General features: G+C 33.5%; 1 protein-coding gene across 2 annotated transcripts; it reads left to right on the top strand.

Moving 5' to 3' along the window:
* Positions 1–12,302: 12,302 nt before the first annotated feature.
* Positions 12,303–21,539, top strand: LOC132757853 (uncharacterized). 2 transcript variants are annotated; one of them, XM_060749296.1, is made up of 8 exons: positions 12,386–12,425; positions 16,560–16,638; positions 17,389–17,775; positions 18,250–18,352; positions 18,763–19,040; positions 19,764–19,871; positions 20,504–20,696; positions 21,043–21,539. In XM_060749296.1, the coding sequence occupies exons 3-8, from the start codon at positions 17,416–17,418 to the stop codon at positions 21,066–21,068; spliced, it is 1,068 nt and encodes a 355-aa protein (XP_060605279.1). In that variant the 5' UTR covers positions 12,386–12,425; positions 16,560–16,638; positions 17,389–17,415; the 3' UTR covers positions 21,069–21,539. The 2 variants fall into 2 exon arrangements, with proteins under 2 accessions (XP_060605280.1, XP_060605279.1); XM_060749297.1 differs by lacking the exon at positions 16,560–16,638 and having other exon boundaries at positions 12,303–12,425.
* The last annotated feature ends 1,520 nt before the right edge of the window (positions 21,540–23,059 follow it).

The raw sequence follows: 23,059 nt of genomic DNA, 5'->3' as shown, positions 1-23,059 counted from the left end.
AATAAAAAAAAGTTTGGTTGGTTTCATCTTATCTTCCTTTATCATATAAGTATATAAATAAAACACTAATACATAAATAAATGAATGAATGAATGAATGAATGAATGAATGAATAAATGAATGAATGAATGAATGAATGAATGAATAAATGAATGAATTAATTAATTCGAGTCATCGATTGCTTGACTTTTTGATTGTTTCAGTAAGTGATTCTCAAGTTAGTGTATTTCCTGAAACTGATTCTCTCTGTACGAAGGTTCTTAACATTAGCCGGTGCTAGGGGGCGTGGAAAAGGACAATTAAGCGTGTTGGACGACCTTTTATTTTCCTTTTTAATACATTCTGTTGTTATTTTAATATATATTTCTATCGTATATTTTTCTTTTCATTTTTAACTTTGCTATATAGCGTCTATCTTCTAATGAAATGCACCACAAATAATAATAACAATGCCTGGTAAAAATGAGAACGTAATGCAAGTTTTAACTTATAGTAACGTTGATGTTTTTGGGTTGTTTTCTTCCGTTCAGGCTTAATACGGATAATATATTTTCATTACTTTCCCAAATAAGATTATATGTTTTATCTATATTGATATTAAACCTTAAAACTTATCCTGTGTTGATTGTTTGTTACACTTTTATTGTTTTTGTGAATAAAACAGCAAGTTATTGTTTGTGATATAAAGCATATACACACACACTTTTCTATTTTGCTTGCATGGCAAACTAAAACCCAGTCATGATAATATTTTCATTCACAATTTGTGTCGTGTGGTCTACCGCAATAATTGTTCTACACACCTATTGGTCAGTAGGTACATCAAGTGACCTGCCAATTACCTGTAACGAACAATGTTAGACATATGTAGTAATCATGTTTATGAATGAATGTTCGTGTATCAAATAAGAAGACATTTCTTTATTTATATTTTACATGAAGCTGACCTTCCCAACTTGACATATCTTGTACAGGTTGACTATAAACTAGTGCATTCGCACTTAAATAGTATAACAAATGCAAAAATGGTTAGCGCGTCGGACTGTTAATCTAGGATTGCTGGCCACATGAGTTCAAATCCCATTGGGGGCAAGACTTTGTTTCCTTGACGAGAAACTTTACATTTATTGTAAAGTATTGGTTGTTTCCAGTAACGGATTCGAGAGTGTTTCAATAAGCTTTAAGCTTCCAACGCAATCGAACTAAACAAAATTCGTATCATAAACTAAGAATTGCAACGTTTAATGCTCTAAATTCAATACATCAAATCATTACGTAACACTTTTTACCTTAAATAAGGAAGAAACATTGTACTCATTTCTGAAGATTAAAGTGCTTTTGAAAACACACACAAAAAATAGAACAAAGAGATCAACACCGAAACTATAAATATATTGTTTAATTAACTGGAGAAACTATACAACTCCTATATTTTGACATTTTATGTTATATTAATAAAATATGATATTTTAAAAATCAAATGCTAAGGAAACTATTAAAAAGATAATGTTTGACAACAAGACTTTTCTATCATAAACATATTAAAAACGACTTGAGTAAACGTGAATTTCTGTTTGACCGAATAAGACATTCGGAACACTTCGCCATCGGATATTAAAATCATCTCGGAGTGAATACGGATTTAAAATGTTTCTACCACGTGACCTGTGATGTAAACGGAAGCTGATGTTATGTTCGTTTAAATTAATAAGTAATGAATGTATTTATTTGACGTCTGCTGAAAAAGTCTATTTTGATAATATTAATAACAGAAAAAATAATTCTGACAACTAAAATCAGTTTTACAATACTGACAGACAAATTTTATTCTTGTCATACATTTCACATGTATACACACACATGTATTTGTCAAGTGATCAAATTCCACATATATAAATAAAGAGATTTCGTGGAGGATGAATCAGCAACTAATATTTTCTTGTTAAGAAGACAAATTTGATGTTTCACATGCATTTACATATAAATGCGTTTTATATGAATTTCGCCAGATTTACAACATAATATTGCTGAAATGTTTTAATAAAAGATGAATTTACGTAATAGTTGTATCTATGGGGATTTTGTTTTTGTTTTAATATATAAAGTATATATAAAATCAATTTCATAGTAACGCGCTTGACAGAATTGATTCATAATTTTACTCAATAAATAAAAGCGCGTTATAGACTTCAAGTGTTATCATAAACTTCAGTTACTCTGGTACATTATGCCGGAATTTATATACATGTATATTGAGGCAAGAAACAAGTAATTCTGTTTTATAAATCAATTTCTATAGTAAGATCAGTATGTTTTAGCATTTTTTTTTGCTAAATCCGATATGAGATCTTTAGGAATTTTTTAATTCAATACAATGTAAAATAAGGTAACACTGTAACATGTCAAAAATTTATAGTATGGATTATTCCCCTTTCTTTAGTTTCTTAATATATTGATATACAAGATGTTGTATTATATTGAGAAATGCTTTATTTGTAAAATGAAAACGTTTCTTTAAATGTACATTGTGAAATGTTATTATGTAACTAGAACTGTATTGATATACATGCATGTTGTTTTCACATTGTATATTCTCTTAACTAGAAGTATTTCGGTACATACAGTGTCAATTGTTTTTTTACGGAGAAGTAACACAGTGTACTTTGAATTCTCTTAATGAATTATTTTGGCACGCAATATCTATTTTTTTCTTACCTGAGAAAGATCGCGAAGTTCATTCTGTGAGCGTATTGTATTTTTGTTCTTTTTTCTCAATAAGTGAATAATTATTTTCATCTCAAATTAAAACTGAACATTTTTGTAAGCCTAGTTCATACCATATATCTACTTACGCATATCTGTTTCATGTCAGTATGCACTATGTACATATCTTTTTTTGTTTTCTTTTTCTGTAAACTTATAAATCAACATCATCTATACTCATCATATTTTTAATAGCTTCTTTTTGTAACATTCGGATTGGTTTACATGGCATTTATGTTACTTTTTTCACCTTTGTATATGTATGCATGATCGTGTTTTACATGTTCTTGCTATCATTGTCAACAGTTTCATAGATATTTTCAAACTCCCCTATACGATCGTGCATACTCTTCTTTCGTGTTCATGGATCAAACTTTCACAAACATATTTCACCCTACCACATATCAAAATATCCTTTTATAAGGTAGTTAATATATTTTTTCTACTTATACTATTGTTAATTGCCGGTGATGTTCATCCAAATCCTGGCCCAGCAACAAATTCAGACAGCTCATTTGCATCTATTTCTTCTACTAGTACAACTACACTATCAGAATTAATGAAAACTTCAAGTTGTCTCTCTTTTTTACACTACAATGTACAAAGCCTCATAAGTAAAATTGATATCTTGGAAGCAGAATTTGGTATGTTTGATATTCTGGCGTTCACTGAAACATGGTTAAACTCTAACATTTCACAAACTGAAACAAACATTCAATCCTTTCATACTCCAGAAAGAAAAGATAGGTTTGAAAACAACTACGGAGGTGTAATTTTGTATGTGAAGGAAAACCTTCACTATAAACGGAGGTTAGACCTCGAACCCAGAGGACTAGAATGTATTTGGATTGAAATCATGCCGTCTCATTCAAAACGTATCCTATTTGCTGTCTTTTACCGTCCCCCCAACTCAGATACTTCTTATACTAATCTAATTGAAGAATCTATCGGCCTAGCCCTTGATACTGGTATATCAGACATTATTGTAACTGGCGACTTTAATTTTAATGAAACGAATCCACAAATGACCCGAACATTAAACTCTATCTGTCAGCAATTTAATCTTGAGCAAATTATTTCTGAGCCTACGCACTATACAGAGTCATCTTCTTCTATACTTGACCTCATCTTAGTATCTTGTAGTCAAATGTATTAAAATCTGGGGTAGGTGAACCAGTTCTAGACCAGAATTTAAGGTTTCATTGTCCTATTTATGCCTTTCTTAAGTTTTCAAAACCTTGTGTTATGTCTTTCAAGCGTCTTGTATGGCTATATGACAAAGGTGACTATAATTTACTTAGAGATAAAATTTCTGCTACAGATTGGGATTAATTTAAGGACAACGATATCAACAACTACGCTTCCTTATTTACAAACAATATACTTAAACTTGCAAAGCAATGTATTCCAACACGAAACATAAATGTAAAACCAAATGATAAACCATGGATATCGTCACACATTAAAAAGAAAATTACTAAACGCAAAAAAATATTACCATAGAGCCAAATTAACACAAAATCCCATTCACTGGCATAAATTTAAAACATTAAGAAATGAGGTCGTATCTCTGATTCGCACTGCAAAACAAAACTATTTTCAATCATCGGCCGATTCACTAAAATCAGAAACTCTAACATCAAAAGACTGGTGGAAACTCCTTAAAAATTTCATCTCTCCGGCTGATAAACAAACTATCCCACCTCTATTCAATCCTGTTACATGTGAACTTGTTTTTGATTCATTTTCAAAAGCAAATATTCTGAATGAATTCTTTTCTGCACAAGCTTCAATAATCAACCAAAACACTGAATTTCCTAGACACCTTTGCCAATCTCCAAGAAATAAACTAGAAATGTGTTGCATATCCCCTCAAGATGTAGAAGACGCTCTAAGATCTTTAAAAACAAACAAAGCTTCTGGACCAGATGGAATAAATAACAGAATACTACGAGAAACTGCATCTGTTCTTAAACACCCTCTTTGTTCTCTATTCAAACAATCACTTCTATGCAGTACGGTGCCCCTTATGTGGAAAGATGCAAATGTATGTGCAGTTTTTAAGAAAGGTGGCCCCTCATTACCGAACAATTATCGACCAATATCTTTACTTTGTTGTATAGAAAAGGTACTTGAGCGTATTATATTCAAATAATTTTTTAACTTTTTTCGTGATAACAAATTTCTTTCTTCTGTACAGTCTGGCTTTACACCAGGAGACTCAACAGTTAATCAGCTTACTTATTTATACAACACCTTTTGTAAGGCTCTCGACGATGGATTAGAAGTAAGAACAGTATTCTTTGATATAAGTAAAGCTTTCGACAAGGTATGGCATGATGGTCTTCTCTATAAATTAAAAAATGCTGGATTAAATGGAAAATTGCTGAACTGGTTCTCTGATTATCTTTCTAACAGACGTCAATGTGTCGTTCTTCCAGGAGCTCATTCTAATTGGTCAACTGTAAATGCAGGAGTTCCTCAAGGATCTATTCTTGGGCCTCTGTTGTTCCTGGTATACATTAATGATATTGTTGACGATTTAAACTCAAGTATACACCTCTTTGCCGATGATACTAGTTTGCACATAATAGTTGACTATCCAATAGCTGCCGCGACAACTCTTCAATCTGATATTGATAAAATTTCAAGTTGGGCTGATAAATGGCTTGTAACATTCAACCCTTCTAAAATCGGAAACTATGATCATGTCACGCAAAACAAATAAGCCTTATCATCCGCCACTTCTAATGCATGATCAGCCTATCTCCTCAGTAAATAGTCATAAACATCTTGGTCTTTACTTTTCTGATGATTGCTCTTGGCATGTACATATTAATTCTATCAAAGAGAAGGCTTGGAAAAGAATTCATATCATGAGAAAACTTAAATTTACACTAGACAGAAGATCACTAGAAGTTATATATCTATCATTCATAAGACCTCTCATTGAATATGCAGATGTAGTCTGGATCAACTGTACACAATATGAAAACTTGAACTTGATAAAATTCAACATGAAGCCGCCCCGTATAGTCTCAGGGGCCACTAAACTTGTATCTCTTCAGGAACTTCAAAGAGAAGTTCTTTGGGAATCGCTCGAAAGCCGTAGACAGAATCACAAACTTATTTTGTTTTTACAAAATGAAAAAACGGTCTCACACCAGATTATTTATCGTCCTTAGTTCCACCATCAGTTGGAGAAACGTCTATGTACAATTTACGAAATGCTTCTGACATGCAAACAATACGTACAAGAACTTCTCTTTACCATAATGCATTTCTGCCATCTACTTTGAGAGATTGGAAACTTACTATCAACAGAGGTACAAAACTCAATATCTTTGTCCTCTTTTAAAACGCAACTTAAAGGTAATATAAAAAAATGCCCCAAATACTATTATATAGGTGAAAGAAAATGGCAAGTCATGCATACACGGCTCCGAACAGAATGTAGCTCTTTAAACCATCACTTATTCAGAAAAAAATGTGTCCCCCTCACCAAATTGTCAATGTGGTCTCCTGGAAAGTAACCACCACTTCTTCTTTGAGTGTCACTTCTATAATGATATCAGACTCAGACTATTTGATGCTGTTTCTAATATTTGTACTATAACACTTCATACCTTACTAAACGGAGACCAGAATCTTAGCCATGACATTAATTCTAAAATTGTTCAAGCAGTTCATGTATATATACGTGAAAGCAACCGATTTTCATGAACAAATAATATGCCAACTTGACCTATCCGAATGAATCTTCTTTACCTTCTTTCTTATTCTTTTCAATTATTTATATTCTTTAAAAAAAGATCTTTTGAACAATAGCTAAAATCTTCGATTTTTTTCGTTTCAAATATGTTAAAAATTAACTTCATTGTTTCAAACAATATTGCAAACACTGTCATAATTTAACTGCATTGTGCAAATATGTAGGAGAAGACCTTTATAAGCTTTATAGCTTTCGGCTCTAATCCTTTTTCATTCGTGTATCTAATTATTGTAAACGTATTAACAACATGTACTTGTATCATTGTTTGAAATAAACTATGTTTAAACCAATACATCAAATCATTACGTAACACTTTTTACCTTAAATAAGGAAGAAACATTGTACTCATTTCTGAAGATTAAAGTGCTTTTGAAAACACACACAAAAAATAGAACAAAGAGATCAACACCGAAACTATAAATATATTGTTTAATTAACTGGAGAAACTATACAACTCCTATATTTTGACATTTTATGTTATATAATAAAATATGATATTTTTAAAAAAATCAAATGCTAAGGAAACTATTAAAAAGATAATGTTTGACAACAAGACTTTTCTATCATAAACATATTAAAAACGACTTGAGTAAACGTGAATTTCTGTTTGACCGAATAAGACATTCGGAACACTTCGCCATCGGATATTAAAATCATCTCGGAGTGAATACGGATTTAAAATGGTTCTACCACGTGACCTGTGATGTAAACGGAAGCTGATGTTATGTTCGTTTAAATTAATAAGTAATGAATGTATTTATTTGACGTCTGCTGAAAAAGTCTATTTTGATAATATTAATAACAGAAAAAATAATTCTGACAACTAAAATCAGTTTTACAATACTGACAGACAAATTTTATTCTTGTCATACATTTCACATGTATACACACACATGTATTTGTCAAGTGATCAAATTCCACATATATAAATAAAGAGATTTCGTGGAGGATGAATCAGCAACTTACATTTTCTTGTTAAGAAGACAAATTTGATGTTTCACATGCATTTACACATAAATGCGTTTTATATGAATTTCGCCAGATTTACAACAGTAACACAAGAGCTGTATAAACTGCATTAGATTTGGTCTTCTGTAAAAATATGCTTTAATGAAATGTTTCCTTATATTTGCGTTGTTTCCAGTAACGGAAATGAGCTTTAGGCTTCCAACGCAATCGAACTAAACAAAGTTCGTATCATAAACTAAGAATTGCAACGTTAAATGCTCTAAAATCAATACATGTATCAAATCATTACGTAACACTTTTTTTACCTTTATTGAAGAAGAAACATTGTACGTTCTCGTTTCTGAAGATTAAAGTGCTTTTGAAAACACACACAAAAAATAGAACAAAGAGAATAACACCGAAACTATAAATTATTGTTTAATTAACTGGAGAAACTATACAACTCCTATATTTTTACATTTTATATTATATAATAAAATATGATCTTTTAAAAAAAATCAAATGCTAAGGAAACTATTGAAAAGATAATGTTTGACAACAACACTTTTCTATCATAAACATATTAAAAAGGACTTGAGTAAACGTGAATTTCCGTGTGACCGAATTAAACGCCACCGGTTACGGAGTGAAATGTTCAACCACGTGACCTGTGATGTAAACGGAAGCTGTTATGTTCGTTTAAATTAATAAGTAATGAATGTATTTATTTGACGTCTGCTGAAAAAGTCTATTTTGATAATATTTATAACAGAAAAAATAAGTCTGGCAACTAAAATCAGTTTTACAATACTGACAGACAGAACATTTTATTCTTGTCATACATTTCACTTGTATACATACACATATATTTGTCAAGTGATCAAATTCCACATATATAAATAAAAAGATTTCGTGGAGGTGAATCAGCAACTTACATTTTCGTGTTAAGAAGACAAATTTTATGTTTCACATGCAATTACAGTGAAGATTTTCTTAACATAAATGCGTTATACATGCATTTCGCCAGATTTACAACAGTAACACAATTATCACATTTCAAGAGCTGTATAAAATTCATTAGATTTGGTCTTCTGTAAAAATATGCTTTAATGAAATGTTTCCTTATATTTGCGTACCTCTGACATACCACTTTACTAATTTAGATATAGAGAGCGGAGAGGTACATAAGAGGTATCGTGGGGTTTCCTTATCGTTTATGTATTTCATCGTTGGCAAATTTCATTTTCCGCCTTAATTCTTTTATTTACCCTTTAGAAAAACTGAAGGTCGCTTTAACTCAGTTTTAACTTTTTTCTATCCCTTTTAATGTCAGCTATTATTCACACAAACTTCCTTTCATTTCTTTGCTTTAGCCACAATAACATCAACATTTACTTTTTCAATTTGCACTGATTTCATATCGACTTCATAGAAACTGTTTCTCGCAAGAGAAGTCATATATTGTTCAGGGTCAATATTCCATCCCTGGATAAGGTCGTATCTTTTCGATCAACTTCTATCTTTGCAGAGGGAACAAACCAGTAAAAATACCACATTTACCAGTCGGTTTATAGGATTTTCTTCTTTTTTTAACTAAAATTATGGACGGAATGAAGCTCATAGACCATTGGATGTTCGCCCGGACAGATGGACGGAAGGACGGACGGACGGATGGACGCACAAGGGTAAATCTAAATGCCCCCTATAGTGGGGGCATAAAAATTACTTGTTGTCATTACCGTGTACTTTAAGGACTAGCCTCTTCCTCTTCAGAACAGGGAACCATATGCTTCAAGTTAAGGTAGGGCGCTGGAGACAGTCTTATGTTGCCCACGAGCAGCGGATTTGCAATCTGTGTTCACTCCAGGAAACTGGTAGTGAACTGCATTAACTTTTAAAATGTCCATATTTTAATGAGGATAGACATAAGTACATTCCAAGCCATCTATTCCATCACCCAACTATACTGAAATATAAAGAGTTAATGACCTGTAACGATTTAACACGTCTCTATAATCTATGTCATTTTATTCAGCATATCATGAAAAAGTTTAGCTAAAAAATTTATATCTTTAAATATACGTGTGTAACTGCATAATGAAAAATGTTTAAATTCGCGTTTAAACAAAGGGTTTCCACTACATATTAAACTACGTTACTACCCAAATGAAAAATATTTATGTTTTTACATCATAAAGTAGGTTACCTTTCATCGTGTTTCAAGTTCGCTTGTCTCGCTCGTTTTACAAGTGCTGCTCGGCTTCAAATCCCGTTAACACGGGGGTAGTACCCCATATGTATCTCAAAAATGAGCATCGGTAAAAATTATATGTGAAGCAGATGTTAAGCATAACACCAGATGTGACTGTAAAAATAGGTCAATCGCAGGGTAAGTGTTCATCTTTTTAAACATTTATATAAAATTCAATCCCTTTTTTAAGAAAATCGAAAGGTGATTCTACCCTCCTGACTCTCCTCTATATAACCCATTTTTGTTTTGGATTTCTATGCAGTCTTCATCGAGATATTCTTTCCGTCGTGGGTTCTGGTGTGTCCAAAACATGCAATGTGGATGAAGAAAATGTCACTCAACGGACTCAAAAAACAGAGATTTTACGAAATCTCACTACAGACCGATGCTTAACATTCAGACAAACCCTGATTTATACATTTGTTGAGATTTGGCTACAAAGGAAGGGATAAGCTGCTCAAAATTGCATTTGAGCTCCATATGTGCTGAAGAGATCCATATGTGCATAATATAATAAATTAGCAACATAATTACGCAACACTTTCATAAAGCAATCTATAATTTATTCTTTTGTGTATCATTCTATAATAAAAACTATTGTCCGAAACAGACACATTTTCACGAGATGAGCTTGAATAACATAGTATCCACATAGAGAGTGATAAAGGACGTTCTGCATAAAATACGTAGATATAGTGGAGTGGCCTTGCTTATTTTGATTTATTGACGTCGAGTATTCGGCAATCATTCCCTTTTTTATGCCGTCATTATTTAAAATCACAAACGCATCTTATAAATCTTATAAAGTGTGCCCTCGTTCTTTACTGTTTTTTTAACATATGTAAACAAGTATAAACTTATATTCATTATATGTGTTAGCTTAAGAAATCCGTTTTAACATTGTTTCTTTCTCTGTTGTTAGTATTTGTGTTCGTGTTACAACCTGTTAATCTGCTTTACTTTTTAAAAATTAAAAAATGTAGTTCAATCACTTCCCCTCCATACTTAAATCATTAGTTTTGTAAAATGTTTTTGACAAGATTATATTTTTTGTTACGTGTACTACTGCTTCTAACTTGATGATTGTATATGTTCACATGTTTTTACATATTGTAAACTGTGACTCTGACAATAAAGTGTTGAATTTGAATTCTAAATAAAATGAAATAAAATGGCCGCCATTTTTTCTCTCGATTCATTCTTATTTTCGAAGTTCACCCTGCAATAGCGCATCACCGGAGTAACAATGACACCCATAAAATTAAGTTGTTTGCACCCTGGAGTGCTTTTCGCGTATAAAATAACTTTTCGTTGAATAATCAAAATGTAAACATCCGTTTTCAACGAAAGTAATTGCAATGTCAAACTGGAACATGCAGACGATTAAAGCCAAACTCCTCACAGCGGTTACGTCACGCTTTGCTACTTTACTGTACAGATCAGGGGAAGTAACCGCTGCGAGGAGTTTGGATTAAAGCATGCAACAAAGGATTATTTAACAAATCTAATCAGTGACATGTTACAGAACAGAACAACACTTTAATATGAAAAAGGCAAAGCCTCAAAGCGAGCTCGATGTACTTTTTACGTGAAATAGTATGAAATAATCGCTCATTTTTATTTCAAATGCAGTAACGAGTGCGTGTGACGTCACACGTACTGTGTTAAATATGGCCCCGCCCCTGTCGTGAAATGAATAACGAGTTTTGAAAACTTTGATAAAACTTTGTTTATTTTATTTCACTCTATAATTTTTCAAGCGAAATAAAGATTATTTAAAGTGAAATAAATGTAAAACTTAAAACGTTTGCGACATTCAAATAGCGTACTTGATTTGTTTGTTTTGCACGTACTGTTTGGCGCTACATTGTGACGTCACGTAAACAATACTTTAAACGTCTGTACAGCGTTAACGACTGAATAAAAGATATTGGTGTTCGGATTCATTTTCTTAGTTAGACCATTTTCTTTCATTCTAGATAGTTTTCACAACAAAATTCGACAAAAAATTGTTTTTTTTTATCAGATTTCAAACAAAATGGCGCCTTCGATTTTCATTTTTTATACACAGCTTCCGTTATTCTGGTTCCCTGTCCAATAATGGTTCCCATAGACGTGCGCGGGTGACCAGTCTACACATCCGTTTTCAGTCAGAATTCCTCGATCAGTTTTTATCGTTATCATTAAATTCGAAAAGTTGCGATGTGTCCAATTCGGTACTTTGGACGAAAGTTTTCAAAACCATCACTTAGCAGGTACTCGCGTTGCCGTAAAGCTCGCTTTGCGAGCAGGCCCTTCGGGCCAGCTCGTCGAGCTCGCTATTAACTCTAGTTACATATAGCAACACAAGAGTGTACAATACATGGTATATCAATATATAATATAATAAGTGACATGGCAACTGAGCATCTGAAAAAGGTACCATCGATATTTTTATTATTTGAATCTAGGGTAGATGTCAATATATGTTGGAGAATGTTTAACATTATTGGTCAATTTTGAAACAGATTATATATGTATAGAGGCGTGGGCGGATCGGTGATGTTTGTAAATAAACTCCCGGTATCGTCACGCTATGTTGGTCACAGTAAAGCGAATGCGGTAACATTTGTAAATAAAATAGTAAGGTAATAGCTGATAAAAAATGCTGAAAAAGAAATGGACGGAATGTGAATATATTGATTAATTCAGGTATCATCAGTATTTCAATACTTATATATTCATTATAACAATATTGATAGTACCTTACACAAATAATTAATTATACATGTACAATATATATAACCATTTTCACTGTATAGAATTTATCAATGTAGTTATAAATTTACATGTTTTCTTAAGTTGTATGACTGAATTACATGTGAGTAACTGCCTGAACTTTAAGATATTAGATACAGATACGGTTACAGATATGGTGGACATATGATATCTTCGTGATTTTGTAAATGCACTTTGTCAAAAACCATGCAAAGAGAGTAATTCTGGATATAGAAGGATTAGGTTTCACAGATCATAACTGTATAAATGGGTTAGTGTTTTGTTTTTATAAATAAAACACAGCTTACTGTATGTTTATGACTGGTAGATATCATCACTTGCTTGAATAAAAGAAAAAAAAACCTTAGCAAGTAGGCGCTACAGTGCACTTAAAAGCAGTTTCGTTATTGTTACTCTTGGTTTATTCGTGTTACAGTTAGATTTAGTTGACAATTTCAGTTCATGACAGTATTTGTTCGGGGTAATAAAATAAATAACACATGGGTTTGTGAGTAACAGTAATCTTCAGCTACGCCTCGGGTAACAGTATTTTACTCGGGATGATATTTTTACTGTTACCCACAAACCCATGTGTTATGTAATAGAAAGAGCACCGAAACACGTGTACGAGGGGGCGTAGCCCCCGAGTATAAATCAGATTGCCGAGTGTTTTGGTGTTCTTTCTCTTTTGTATCATAGTCAAACATAAAAACACGTTCCCTGTTGTCACAGTATGAAACCCCAGAAAAAAGTTACCAATGAACGGGCATCTGAATATGATATTTCTGCCGCTTTCCCTTTCTCTGTCGTCACAATAAGTATACCCCAACAAAAATGAGCCAATCAACGGGCATGCTCTGGAGTGCGGGTAACTGATACCTGCACTCCAGTTACCGCACTGTGCATGTATATGTATACGATTTAACTGAAACACTTTTTCAACAGAAAGGTCCCCAAACTATGATACAATTATATAATATTAGTATAATGTGTTGAATAATTTGTGTGTTTACGTTTGTTTACCCTCGCCACCGAAAAGATACCATATGGGCGATCATATATACTTCATTTAAATTATAACCTAAAAATAGGGGATCTGTTGCTTGTTTACTAATTGTTATATCGGTACATGTGTTATGTGCATACCATATCCCCCATGACAGGGTTGTCTCTACGTACGACCTCTGCCATGGGAGGAAGATAGGATAATCCCATTCTAAGTTTATAGATTCTAAAATTAATTATTAAAAGGTACTTATTTTAAAATGGCAAAGACGTTTATAGATAGTACCGTCTTTTTTACAGGTCACATATTAAGAAAATAGTTTCAATAGTTACATATAAAAGTTACACAATTGGCATACTTACATGCGATAAAGGCATGTCAGGGACGTTTCTTTACCAATTCAAAGCGGGCTCTCCGTGTTTTTTTTTATGCGTTTATTTAAGGTCGCCGCCGGAAAGCCCATATGGGCGACCGTACACTCAAGTCGGGTCATCCTAGAGCGTCCCGCCGAGATTTTTCGTCGATTTTTTCCAGCTTTATTGGTGGAGGAAGACCCCAGGTGCCCCACCGGGCATTATTTCAGGCACGAGCGTGTTGAATAAAATAATATTTTGAATTTATATTAGTATTGCAAGCCCCGCTGTACTTGAGTGAGTAATTTTAATAACCAATCAGAATAGAGATAAAACCAAGGTTGAAGATAACTAAATCACAATAATGAATAGGGCTTAGACCACTAAAAAAGATGCAATTAGTAAATTACTTTCTTTGTTAACTTAACAACACCTTACTGTTAAATACAATTCCAAAATTTTCATGAAAATAAGCATTCATTAGTCTGGAAGCATGCCGCTTTAAAGTGACAAGCAAAAAGGAAAACCACTACACTTTTAAAAGTTGTTTTTTTTTCCAGTAGAAAGTATATTTCCATGTTTGGTACTAGCCACTAATCTTGACAACACATTTTAACTCACATGAAATAACCTACTCTGATTTAGTCCACATTATCCTCATCATCATCATCATGTGTCCATCATCATCCCGCTGCGGAAATGACCTCTCGTGTTTCCTAGATTCCTATTGTCCTTTTGAGAATCCTTGACAAAGGTGTGACCCCTTTTAGCTTTCTGAAGTTTCACTCTTAGTGAATAAAGTATCAATAAAGATACAAGACACACGAAGATTTATTTTATGTGGTATACAAACTAGCTTATGTGCTATTTTCAGACAAACATATGTAAATGGATTAACAACGGTAAGGCAGCTAAAAAGTTAAAAGCATAAGCACATCTACGTGACAGTACATGTATTTAAGATATTATAGCATGTTTAAAAGTAAAAAGAATTACAAGCAAGATAATACAAAGAGTAAGATATACATATATATGTACATTCTTGTAAAAAAATTACAGAATAGCTAAAAAAACAGACATGTATATAAAAACCAAAGAAACTGCGTGGGGCAATTACATAATGCAAATAAAAAGTAAACACTAATCATTTTATAGGCATAAAATTGCAACATTGAAAAGACTATAATGTAACCACATACAAGCGCATACGACAACCCATTATCGTATCATAGTTTGGGGACCTTTCTGTTGAAAAAGTGTTTCAGTTAAATCGTATACATATACATGCACAGTGCGGTAACTGGAGTGCAGGTATCAGTTACCCGCACTCCAGAGCATGCCCGTTGATTAGCTCATTTTTGTTGGGGTATACTTATTGTGACGGCAGAGAAAGGGAAAGCGGCAGAAATATCATATTCAGATGCTCGTTCATTGGTAACTTTTTTCTGGGGTTTAATATTGTGACAACAGGGAACGTGTTTTTATGTTTGACTATGATACAAAAGAGAAAGAACACCAAAACACTCGGCAATCTGATTTATACTCGGGGGCTACGCCCCCTCGTACCAATCAGAGAGCCTCGTGTTTCGGTACATAATATTGGAATACAACAAAAAAATCAAACAATAAAAAACCCAAAAACATACATATACTGCAAACAAAAATGCAGGACATGTTATAATTATAAACAAACATGCACAGCCTGACTCACAGGAAGTTAAAAAAATATGTTTAACAAATTAAAGGATACACCCGGGCAGCCTCAAAACGAAAGGAGTTCTGTCCATACGTGGTGCATGGGTTGTACTGTAGGCACTTCTAGAATATGATCATACCTGCAATTGCAAACAGAGGTCTTAAACTTGGCCAAGTTTTTAATGTATTTAGGTAATATATTGTTTAAGCATTTGAAAGTCTCGATGTCATTTGCTTTTAACCTACTTAAATGGAGTGTGGGTAGTTTAATCTTTTATCAAGAAGACAGCCACGAGTGAAATATGATAATTTTCATATCACAAGAAGAAAATAAATCCTGTATTTGTAAAAAGAACTTGGATTTTCAGTTTATTATATACATTTTTATCATTAAAATTTTAAATACTTCCCCATATACAAATTTTGTGTATAGGCTTAATTTAGAAGAAAGTAGCCCGCTAGACACTAGTGAAAATAAGGAAAATATGTTTTACTGCCGTGAAATATATATGTTTATAGTGAAAATACAGAAAATGTAAATACCTATTTTATTTCATCAATATTTCCCAATATTTCATTCACAAGTATAAAATAAATACATTTATCTATTTAAAGTTTCTTTTATATATTAATGTTAAGATCTTCGTAATTTGTTTCAACATTCGGAATTCTTAATCGTTTATTATTACGGAAACGACCGAAACGTTCCGATTGTACTTCCTATTTGGTTTTCATATACGCCTATGTAACAAGGTGTATTTTACGGGTAATTGGTGTTTTGAGATGTTCCCCAGCTTTTTTTTTTGTTTTTATCCATATTGTTTCTGTTAGAGTTGTTTCCCCTTGACTTTGGCGGGATTTGTACATGTCACGTGAATCTCGTTTTCATTCCGTTCAGGGCGTTGGTTGGTAGTAAAGTGGCTACTACTTTTAACTTTTTATTCTAATTATTCTATCTTTTACTTATCTGACTAATTTGCATGTATATAATAATTGATGCATTGTTCTTCACAGCAGCACTCGGTGAGATTCATTTGTGTGGATGATGGCGTATATCTTAATTGTGTAAAAGGGCTAAAGATCCTACAGATCTGTAAGTTGATGTTTAATTATCTATGAAAGTAATGTTTTACATATAAGGTACTTTGATGAATTATTGAATTTTAATAACTTTTGCATTGTTATAAATAAATGTAAGCACAGGGACCACTGTATCATTGAGTAATGGACTGCTATGATTAAGAACTACGAACTTAGCTATGAACTATGTTATTGATATAATTGGAGATGTATAAATAGCTGTGGATATGAACCATGAGTTCGTTTGGGTATTTTACCTCCTCCAGGTAAAATGTATATTTTTTATGAATGATATAAAAGAGAGATCACTCTTTATATGACTTATAAGAATCTCCATCATTTGGTAAGGATTGTTACTATTTATTATTTAAGTGCCTACCATGCTCACATGCTTACATGATTACGTGAATGTACAATGTAGTACTGTAGACTGATGGTTTACAAGATGTACCGGTATACTTTGTGAATATGATGAACCGTAAATAATGTAAACATTTGTCAATAAACTACATATTATCGGACCTGAAGAGAAAATTTTGTATAATTATATTGATACCCCTGAAGAGATACCCAAAATTACACCTATATCAAACAATTAAGATTTCATATGATTAGAACGTTAACAATTGCACAAGTGACTACTAAAGTACAATAACCAAAAGTTTGAGGCTGCAGTGTAAGTTTGGGGATACCATCTATTGTGATGAACATATTATTGTGAATAGTTTTATACTACTGGAGAAAGATTTTTTCGTTTGTTTAGATTACGTCGAACGTTATACTGTCAACTATGATGGGTTTGGTAGCCAAAGATCACGTGACAGCCGAACCGTGTGACGACACAGCGGTCGCAGCACATAAGCATTATGCAATGTACGTTTGGACTACCGGGTTCGATCATAACGTTCCCGGCTGTGACAAAGACAAGTTCTTAGAATGGAATACGAAAGGTCCCTGCTTTACCCATGTTTGGAACACGAAAGCAAAACGTGACTGGTTGTGGGCCACATGTAACCTGCACGGAAGGGAGGTAGATACCATATTTGTAAGTGATGTGCATCATAATCTGAAAAAAGCATACGACACAGGGGATTGTACTTCAGCGGCGATAGCTACCGTTAAGGACATGCTGGTAGAGGGTCATACAAATGTAATTGTATTTGAACTACGAAAATGTTACATTTCGTTTATTCAATGAAGTAAATTTCAATTACGGAAACCTAAGTATAAAATTAAAAATTGATTGAGACTAGTTTAGTGATTAAGAGGGGTGTTAAGAAAAACTGTATTTTGTGTTATTAGAATGGTCTACAATTTCAAGAAATCATATTTCTTTTAAATGAATGTAAAATATGAAGAACGTGCATGGCATATAACGGTAACAAAACATCTAAGTAAACTTATGGTCTTGAATTTATAAATAATTACTTTTAATTTTACTCTACCATCTTGTCATCGTACCATCGCATTTACATCACTGTACCATCGTGGATCGCGGGCTAAGGTAAAAAGGGAGCGGAACATCGTATACAAAAAAAAAACATTAAGAAAAAGAATTTAATTAAATGTCTTAGTAAATTGACCTTCCTGTACTAGTTAGCATTGCTCTTTTTAATTGTGATAGGTGTCAAATCTCAAGATATACGGACTGTATGCTGTTAGTGACATCGATGTCTCGGAAAAGGATTTAGTCAAATATATTGTATATTACAACGATATATGTGCAAGTAAGAGAAGTTCTTTCGATTCTAGCCTAAACACATGGTAAAATGATATCAGTTATCGAAAAAATGCCATGCTAATTTTGTATAATAGATGAGCCATGTTTGTGATATATTAGTAATACGTGTGTAGAGTGAGATTCACAAGATGCATATCTAACATACGCAATAGATCTAAGTACAGTCTTGTGTTCCTTACCGCTTTCACAAAATCCACGCCACAACGGTACGTAATCTTTAACATTTTTTTAAAATGTGTCCCTTATTAATATATGTGAGAAATTTTGAAATCAAAATTTATGCAGCCTCTACAGTAAAGTTAAGATTTGTACCATATACTAGCTAAATCCCAGGGTCGGGGTCATGAAAACCTCGCCCATCTGAATCCCCGTATAAGATTTTATATTCTACAACAGCGTCAGATATTGAAAGATTTGACGGCATTGCAACAAATAACGAAGCGTACGCAACAATAAAATGTGGAAATATGAACGAGCGACTCAAGTACTTGGACAATCTTCAAGCTATTGTGACGGAAGCGAGGAAACAGAAGCATGGGGTACTACTGACACATTATTCAGTCAGCTGGCACTGGGGAATCTGTCATGGCGTCGTCAGTAATATGACGTGGAATGGTAAAACCTCTGACGTCACGCATCACATGATTGATATTTTCGACAGCATTGACGTTCAGGTATATATTACTTGACTACCGGTGAGATCGCTTCAAATTTGAATAGCTGTAACACGTTATTCAAAAAGGGCTATACAAAGTATCTTAATCGTTAGATAAAGCTGTAGTTCAACTGAATTATTTAGTATCAGGCCAACAATGCGCATTCGTGAATGACTTTGAAACAGACCCATTCCTCCTTTCTGACGGGGATATGGTTGAATTTCTTGAGACAAAAAGGCTAAGATTTGTGTCACATAAATAAGAGCTGAAATTCATTATGAAACTGCCGCTGAATTAATGGTTTGTTTCTTGAAACTGAGAAGCACGCAACATTCTTAGAAACAGTCATAGTTATATTGTTTTCGGCACGTGACTCAGTCATGTCAGCATCATAGGAAGCACCGCTCAGAAAACAAACTTCGCACGCGCCAAATACTTGACGCCAAACGCTAGGCGAAGTTTTAAAAAAAGTGAACGTTCAATCAGTTTCTTCACTCCTACCGTTCACATTCTTAAATATTGTTTAAATTTGATTTTAAAATGTTTTACATTGTACATAATTCTCACGTATAGTTGTAAAATATAATGTGCATTTCCTACGTTCCATTTACACTTTCTATAGTTCTACTTCTCAGTTAAATATTAAAAAAAATCTTGTTCTTTAAATTATTTCCAGATCAGATTTTTACCCTGACACATTTGTATAATATTCCTGTAATAAATTGAATTGATGTTTTCCAGGTAGGGTGTATAAACTACCCAGCAATTTCGGACAGAATGAAAATTGCAGGTTATGACTATGCCATGTCCATAAACAAACCAATTTTTACAACTTTGTACACGAATAAAGTAAGTATAATCATTACTTTTCTTAACAAAGAAAATGTCATTATTTATGAAGAAACATTGATTAAAAAGGTACATGAAATGTTAAGTACACAATAAGTGTCATGTTAGTAACGAGTAACGTTGAAGGGGCTGCGTTAATAAGGCCAATGCCTACGAATCACTTGTCACATAACGGACATATGTTCGAATTATATCCGACACTATAACTTCTTTCAATTGCTATGAAGAATACCTAAGGAAAGTTGGCGGATCTATTTGTGTCTAAATGTAGACCAGAAAGCCTCATTAAATCTCCATACTTACCCCACCCTCCCCATACACACACAACAGAAAGGAAAGAGTAATGATAATAATATTGATGATGATGATGATAATGACGACGATAACAATGATGACGACGACGAGGATGATGATGATAATGATGTTGTTGTTGTTAATGATCATGGTGTTGATGATCATGATGATGATTATAATGATGATGACGATGATAATGTTATACTTTTCCAGAGTATGGCGAAAAGGCTAGAAAAATTGTGATTACATTTTTTTCTATCAGTAGATCAATAGTAGTCGTTTTACCATAAGTATAAAAAGTAAGAAACAACTGAATTATTCAGCATCATTTTTTACAGGATTCACCATGCCAAATAACTTTCTTCCCAGATGATTCTTGTCGTATTAAGGACCACAACGAGACAGCGATGTTTTCAATATTTGACGGGTTTCCTGCCAACGATATAAGCTATGCCCGTCCATGTATACATTATTTCAGGGGCATTTACTCTACAGGTGGATATCCAGGCTGGCCAGTACATGATGGCTCTGGTAAGACTTGTAATTGATACATCATTATGTTCGTAAAATATCCGATGGTGAATTACAGTGATGTGCACATAAAACTTGATTAAATGTTAGCAAATCTTTGAATCATTAGGTATGCAAGATGAAGAAAAACTCCCTGTCTAGCAAATTCACATTAATTATTTTTTAAGCCGAAGCCGGTAGAAATTAAATTTAAACATACCGTTGATGGTGTGTTGTCTATCTCTCTAAGATTTTGAATTTTGAAAAAACTGTAGTTCTTTTATTTTTGGACTTTAACTTGGCTTCGTTTGTAATTTGCACTAAAATTGCTATTGTCTGGTTTGCATATTTGTTGTTTACATTACAGATCCTTCACCAATTGTTGGAAAATAAACACTTGTGTAAGTTTATTACAGAAGAGACAACGATAATATTTACTGCTAAAGAGACATTTGTATGTTTGTTTGCTTATTTGTTTAATACAAGGGTTTCAATGGTTTATTTCAAAATACATCCGGGAAATATGCGCATGCGTACACAGTACGTATAACAAATGAGCATATACTACAGTCAAATGGTCAATGTCAATACTTTATAAAACATACAATGTATATCATTACGTTACACAGTATTTTAGCAATAAGAAAATGTTAACTAAGAAAATAATTTACTATCACCAAATGACACAGGTATCAACCCGGGATGTCTCGAATTATATTGATATTACTGATAAACAAATACTTAGTACAAATACCATCCTATATCAATAAGGGTGTTTTTAAAACACAAAACATGTACTTACAATCGCAAATCAAAATTTAATGCATGCCTTGTGTTTTGTTTTAATAAACATCTAAATAATTATAAAAATGTTTTTTTTTAGTTATATACACTATCCTTTAAGCCCCATTTACACAGTCCCGGTTTGGCGTCCCGGTTTGCCACGGTTAAGTCCACCGGCACCAACCGTGTTTAACCGGCGTAGGGCCGTAGCGATTCCGTGAAGTACCGAAAAACCGTGGTGCACCAGGACAAACAGGGAGATCGCCACGATTGTATTAAAATGTTTAACACAATCGGAGCTCACCGGGAAGGAAGACCGGGAATCGCCGGGAAACCACCGTCTATATACCGTGTCAAACCGTAGTAAACCGGGATGCGTGTTAATCAAGCCCCATTTACACAGTCCCGGTGTGTTACATGTAAGTGAAGGAACCCGAGCATGGATTATTAGTTAAATGAGAGTAGGAAAAGTCTTCAGCTGATGCATTGTAAGCTTCTTGTACCTCAATCTCTGTAGGCGTTGTAAGCACAGTTTTTCCAACTTTCTTTCCTTTGACTGGCATCTCTGCTGTGTTTTTACCCGATGACTGATGTCAACCTGGTCAGACAGTTTTTTTTCATAAACTTGAACCGGGAAGCAAAGAGCTAGAGCTAAGATATTAAGCATGAAACATCTTCTAGTGAGTGTCTACCAAGTTTGTTCAAATAAAAGCCCTGGGGTCAAAATTGGCCCCGCCCCAGGGGGTCATTGGTTTTCCCTATATGCATATAGTAAAAACTTAAAAAAAATTCTTTTAAAGAACCCAAAGAGCTAGAGCTAAGATATTTAGCATGAAACATCTTCTAATGGGTGTCTACCAAGTTTGTTCAAATAAAAGCCCTTGGGTTCAAAATTGGCCCGCCCCAGGGGGTCATTGATTTTCCCTATATGCATATAGTAAAAACTTAAAAAAATCTTCTTTTAAAGAACCCAAAGAGCTAGAGCTAAGATATTAACCATGAAACATCTTCTAATGAGTGTCTACCAAGTTTGTTCAAATAAAAGCCCTGGGGTCAAAATTGGCCCCGCCCCAGGGGGTCATTGATTTTCCCTATATGCATATAGTAAAAACTTAAAAAATCTTCTTCTAAAAAACCCAAAGAGCTAGATCTTAGATATTTGGCATGAAACATGTTCTAATAGATGTCTACCAAGTTTGTTCTAATAATAGCCCTGGGGTCAAAATTGGCCCGCCCCAGGGGGTCATTGATTTTCCCTATATGCATATAGTAAAAACTTAAAAAAATCTTCTGTTAAAGAACCCAAAGAGCTAGAGCTAAGATATTTAGCATGAAACATCTTCTAATGAGTGTCTACCAAGATTGTTCAAATAAAAGCCCTGGGGTCAAAATTGGCCCCGCCCCAGGGGGTCATTGATTTTCCCTATATGCATATAGTAAAAACTTAAAAAAAATTCTTTTAAAGAACCCAAAGAGCTAGACCTAAGATATTTAGCATGAAACATCTTCTAATAGGTGTCTCCCAAGTTTGTTCTAATAAAAGCCCTGGGGTCAAAATTGGCCCGCCCCAGGGGGTCATTGATTTTCCCTATATGCATATA

Source organism: Ruditapes philippinarum, unplaced genomic scaffold (genome assembly GCF_026571515.1).
Source record: "Ruditapes philippinarum isolate M1 unplaced genomic scaffold, ASM2657151v2 ctg4914_1_1_1_1, whole genome shotgun sequence".
Taxonomy (NCBI): Eukaryota; Metazoa; Mollusca; class Bivalvia; order Venerida; family Veneridae; genus Ruditapes; species Ruditapes philippinarum.
The sequence above is the reverse complement of the archived record's forward strand: the minus strand, read 5'-3'. Positions and strand labels throughout refer to the sequence as shown.

Coding starts and splice junctions, on each gene's coding strand:
- LOC132757853 (XM_060749297.1), top strand. CDS start 17,416: ATGATGGGTTTGGTAGCCAAAGATCACGTGACAGCCGAACCGTGTGAC. Junction 17,776..18,249: donor TGGTAGAGGGTCATACAAAT/GTAATTGTATTT, acceptor TAATTGTGATAG/GTGTCAAATCTCAAGATATA. Junction 20,697..21,042: donor GCCAGTACATGATGGCTCTG/GTAAGACTTGTA, acceptor TTTACATTACAG/ATCCTTCACCAATTGTTGGA.